Genomic DNA, 5,768 nt, shown 5'->3' with positions numbered 1-5,768 from the left:
GATTAGGTACCAGTTCAGGGGTGTGCCATAGTTTAACCAAAGTAAACTATCTACCAGGTGAACGAGATATGAATGGAGAGCAAACTTGGGCCAGAGAGGTAACAAGCGGGGAAACAGAGAGCGCCGGTGATTTGAAATTGATGTCAAGATCTTCCATGGCTTCGGCATCCAAACAGAGCTCCCGTCCATCTGCATCCAAGTAAAACACTTGGAGAGTGGATGTAGATCCGAGGAGCAAAGAGTTGTTGCAGTGAAATGCGGGATGAGCCAGATCGAGGAAAATAAATCAAGGTTACCGGGGCGGTCAAGGGTTTGCGGGTGGCGGTTGAAGGGTCAGAGTAACAAAGTCACCGAGGGAAGTAGCCGGAGGTGGAGGAAGGAGGGGAAGGAGCTGAAGCTTACGCATCGTCGGAGTTGAGATCTGAAATCTCAAGGAGACTCCGGTGAAGACAAAAGGAACCTTAACAGAGCTTTGTGAACAGAGGAGAAGGCGGATCTTACGGAACCAGTGTTAAGAATTAAGAATTTAAATCCAAAAGAGAATTTAAATCCAAAAGAGAATCTTAGGATTGACCCGCGGGTTTAGTGTTTGAAAGTATTCTTCTGTTTTTTGCTTGATGTTCTACGGTTTTATTTTGTGCTGAATGCTGATCAGTTTGCCAACAAGTAAGAAAAGCTTTCTTGTTTAACTGGTTTTACTTCATTATTAACGTTGGTGCATTTGTTTCATACTAAGAACTGAAACTAAAACTCAAATTTTTGCTTACTTATCACTTATGTGAGTCGACAAAACATAAGTGTGGACTAAAGAGATTGAGTTTGTTGAGTTAAACATAATTGAAGAATAAAACATGAGTTGAAAGTCTGAAAACTGCAAAAACAATCCAAAACCTGCAACTTAGAAAAATATCAAACCTGCAAATAGAATTTGAACGTTGAAATTCAATCCAAAACCTGCAAATAGCTGAACATTTAAACCCTGCAAATAAAATCTGAAACTTGCAACTTCAAATTCAATCCAAAACCTGCAATAAAATCTCACAAGTCACAACCTGCAGCTTAAAAAAATATCAAACTTGCAACTATCACAATATAGCTTAACGTTTAAATCCTGCAAATAAAATATTAAACTTGCAACTTCAAATTCAGTCCAAAACATTGATAAATGAACAGAAATCTGAAAACTGAAACATTGGTACATGTTCAAACTTGTAGCAGAACTGAAACAACTAAAGTCGAACTTAAAAAAACTGCAACAACTTTAAGCTGAACTCAAACTCAATCTTCTTCTTGGTTGGCAGCTTTTGTCTCAACTTCACCATCAAATACTTCATCTTCTTCTACATATATCAAAATTAACAATGTTAATACACAATTGGTGCTTTTAGAACTTATAAAAAATAATGTGCTTACCTCCTTCATAAGATTCAAAGCCCTTTAACCAATTGCGACAACAGATTAATGCTTGAACATTCTTTGGTGGAAGGCGGCTTCTATATTTGTTAAGAACTCTATTACCAATACTGAAAGAAGATTCAGCAGCTACAGTCGAGATGGGAATGCTAAGAAGATCACGGTCCATGGAAGCCAAATCTCCAAACCATGAAGAGTTTTCTTTCCAATATCTAAGAATGTCCAAACTCTCAAGACCATTCATTTCCAATGCAGGTTCCTCAAGGTACAAATCCAAAGCTGACTTCCCACTGACAACCACAGTTGATTTACGAAAGGCCAAGAAATCCTATAACATTATCAAAAACTTATTATCAGAAGATAAAAAACCAGAGAAACAAAACATAACATAATAAGTCAAAACAAAACATAAGAAACTTACATTGTAATTGCTAAAGTTTCCTCTTGGTTCTCCATCATTATGCTAACTTTGTTGAAGCTTGTGTCATCTTTGATTGATTCTCATATACTTTAAAAAGCTTGTGTAGTTGAGAACGCAAATTTTCCATCTTGTTCTCACAAGAGCTCATATCAAGTTTTCCAAAACAGAATTCTGCAAGTTCAGCTTCAACCTCGGATCAAACACAGCCATTGCAAAAGTATCACTAACTTCTGCCCAGTACTTATCAAACCTCTCCTTCATTGGCACAATCATTTCTCTGATTACTGCATCTTGGTTCCTCTTATTCATTGTCAGCCAGCTTTGGATCTTCCAAACTTGCATAAAGTATAAGTCAGAAGTTGGATATGTAGAACCTGAGATAAGATTAGTGATCACATCAAAAGGCTCTAAAAAATTACTTAGTTGCTTCAATCGATGCCATTCCTCTTCTAATGGGTGAAACTTGTAGTTTTTGGGATCTACAACTTTCAGATTACCAAATGCAGCTCGATACTTGAGAGCCCTGTCAAGCATTTTGTATGTAGAGTTCCATCTTGTTTTAACATCCAACAGCAAACCAGCCTTCAGATTGAAACCAACATTCTCAACACACTTTGCAAATAACACCTCAGGATGTGAAGATCCTTGAAAGAACTTGATACTTTCCCTAATCTTATCTAATGAATCACCAATTGTGTCCAGCACCCATTGAACAATGATATTAAGAACGTGTGCTGCGCATCTAACATGGAAAAACTCTCCTCCACACAACAAATCATCTCTGATCGTAAGCTGAGATTTGACCATGTCCTGCATTGTATCATTGTTAATAGCATTGTCTACTGTGATGGAGAAAACTTTCTTATCAATCCCCCAAACCTTTGATTTCTCAAGAATCTCCATTGCTAAGTGTGTGCCTGTATGTGGAGGAGGTAAAGAACAAAAAACTAGGATTTTATTTTTCAGAATCCAATTTTTGTTGATGTAATGTGCTGTTAAACACATATAGCCAATTCTCTCTTTAAGTTATCCATCTCTCTCTCATAGAACCTATACACATCTGCTGCAGCTGTGTTTCGACTGAAAAACATTACATATGCATTCAATTACACTACAAGAAAATCGTGTATTCTTAGCATTAGAAAAATGCTATCGAATAATAATACAGCATTTTAGTAAACGTTCAATCATCGTCCGCGATAATAGGTCCGACACATTAGATAGCGCTTTACGATATACTATTTATTGTTAATATAACATAGTGTTTGTTCACCTGCTATATTCCTTTTTATAATAGCAATTTTATTTTGTTATTTTATTTTATTTAATAGCGTTACCTACTGTTACAAATTTTTATAAAATAGCATTCGTAATATGTTATTTTTATGTCGTCAATTTTACTGAATGTTGATTATTTTATTATTTTATGTATTTAAATATAAAAAGTTAAACCTTAAAAAATCCTAAATACATTAATTGAAATCGAAGTTTACAATGTTCTAAAGGCATAAACTAATAAAACATAATCCAACGACACAGCTCAAAGCACCACAATTTCACACAAACACAAGTTTATCATTAGGCCACGCAACTGTTGTACCTAAAGCACAAAAACTAATTCCACTTCTGAATTGGGTCTCCACACTTTTGCATCTCCAATCTTTGATACTTCTCTCCATACCTTGCTAGCGTTCGGACCTAAGAGGACAAAGTGGATTTTGTCATCTGGATTGGTAGAATAAACCCTGCCTTCTGAAACTATTTGTCCTGAATTATTGCAATCCAACAACATGCACTTCTTATTTCCATCTGATTTGGTGGTGTTGATGCTGCAACTTACAGTCTATAATCCAAACAATTCAGACACTTATATCAGAAGTGACCATCACTAATAACAACAAATATAAACTTTAGCAATATATAGATAGCATTGTTACCCCAGGTGATATTGCTACAGGTGATGGTCTTGTTAGAGGTATAATATTACACATCAATATTTTCTTAATTGGCCATGCGATAAACACATCAAGTGCATCACCCATCACTACCATTTCATCAGTAGGTCTCCACATATAAGCGTCATGTTTAACGACCTTGCATGTCAACCTTTACGATTGGAGCATTAGGTCCGAGCCAGATATTGTTGGCATTTTCTTTCGGATCACTTGACCACAAACGACACTCAACAACTACTACATCCTCTGAACTCCAATAGAGGATTTTATCAAGTGATGCCTAAGTCATTAAAAAAATACACATATTTAAAATATTTCTACAATCTCATAATAAATTAAGAGTCAAAGTAAAACATTACTGATGAACCAGCTGATTGATTTTCAAATAGGGATGCTGCATCATTGTCCAATATAATTTTATCAGTTGGCCATGCAATTTTCGTCCCCACAGCATCCCCAAGTGAGACAACCATGGTGGTTGGCCTCCATACAAACACATCTTTGTTTGTTACAGAGTTGACAATGACAGCTGCTGCATTAGGACCAATTGCAATACGACCAATCTTGTAATTTGGTTCAGCTGAGCAGAACTCTTCTTCCCCGACAACAACATCATCTTCTAAACACCAATCCATAAGTTGACACCAAGTTAAAGTTTTGCTACCATTACTATCCTCCAATGCAGAAAAATCATCAGACTGTTCAAAGAATAATAAAGTTAATACAAGTAAAACATACAAATTGGCATCATCATCAACCACACGATTGAAAATTAACTATAACTAACCTTCTTCCCTTTAGCCAAGTCACGAACTACATTTTAGAGATCTTCAATTTTGGTGATCAATTCCGCTTGTGTTGCTTCGAACTTCTAGACATGGGCGTCTCTAGCATGAATGAATGATAGCTTTGTAGCATTAACCCCTTTGGCCATACCTCTGACCCTTCCAAACTTGTCTGATGATCCAACACTATAGCTATCGGCTGATGGCATAGATTGCGGCAATCTATACATGGACAAAACATCTCACTAGGATTACCCAATCTCAGTGCGGATGCATGCACAAAAGTAGTTGCCCTTGTCTGAAACTCAAGGCTGGCCCTTCAAGTGAAAAATATTTCAAAGGTTAACACTTAGAAAAGGAAAAATATAAAACAGAAAGAAAAAAAGACAAGTTCATACCTTGGAAGCCAGACCTAAGACTTGTCCATTTTACAAAACCACCAAAGCGACCACAAACACAGTGTTGAATCGACCAAGGTGATGAATCGACCACGAACACAGTGATATCAAACCATACCAATCAAAAACACAGATCGAAGAGAACAAGAATAGAACTTAATAAAAAACTGAAACTCCTAAATAATTACTCACCAGACGAATAGATCTAAGTCTCTGCGAACTTAAAAAAATTCTCTGCAAAATTGAAAAAAAAAACAAACGCTAATTAGATCTATATAGCCACACATAACATTAACTCAAACGAATTAAGATCGAAAGTGTAAATTTACAGTACCTTAAACTCAAACGAATCCTGATATCTGCATGCAAAAGAACAAAAGAAACGAATCCCAGTGACAACAAATACCAAACAAAACGATTTGATAAACAAATCGATTAAATATATGACCTTCGGTTTTGAGAAATCGACGAGTGACGCTTCGAGTGAGGCTTGACAGATTAGACAATCTGTCTTTGTTAAGCAAACGAATCCGGCCCTCAACAAACAAATCCCTTAGAGATCAACCAGTGAGCGAGGCTTGAGTGAGATTAGAGATTGAAAACTGAGAAATTAGAGATTGAAAAATGAAAAGTGGACTGAGAATTCAAGAGACGAGTGAGAGGTGAGGCGTTTGGAAGTGAGTGTGTCGAAAGAAAATTCTAGATCTATTTGTTTGTATTGCTTTTTTTTTTTTTTTTTTTTTTTTTTTTTTTTTTTTTTTTTTTTTTTTTTTTTTTTTTTTTTTTTTTTTTTTTT

At 35.9% G+C, this 5,768-nt stretch overlaps 1 protein-coding gene across 1 annotated transcript; it reads right to left on the bottom strand.

Moving 5' to 3' along the window:
* Positions 1-1,278: 1,278 nt before the first annotated feature.
* LOC104773888 (zinc finger BED domain-containing protein RICESLEEPER 2-like) lies at positions 1,279-2,737 on the bottom strand. The gene is made up of 3 exons (XM_010498556.1): positions 2,000-2,737; positions 1,414-1,741; positions 1,279-1,340 (listed from the first exon to the last, which is right to left on the bottom strand). The coding sequence occupies exons 1-3, from the start codon at positions 2,735-2,737 to the stop codon at positions 1,279-1,281; spliced, it is 1,128 nt and encodes a 375-aa protein (XP_010496858.1).
* Positions 2,738-5,768: the final 3,031 nt, after the last annotated feature.

Source organism: Camelina sativa, unplaced genomic scaffold, assembly GCF_000633955.1.
Source record: "Camelina sativa cultivar DH55 unplaced genomic scaffold, Cs unpScaffold00722, whole genome shotgun sequence".
Taxonomy (NCBI): domain Eukaryota; kingdom Viridiplantae; phylum Streptophyta; class Magnoliopsida; order Brassicales; family Brassicaceae; genus Camelina; species Camelina sativa.
Note: the sequence above shows the minus strand (reverse complement) of the source record. Positions and strands in the feature narration are given on the sequence as shown.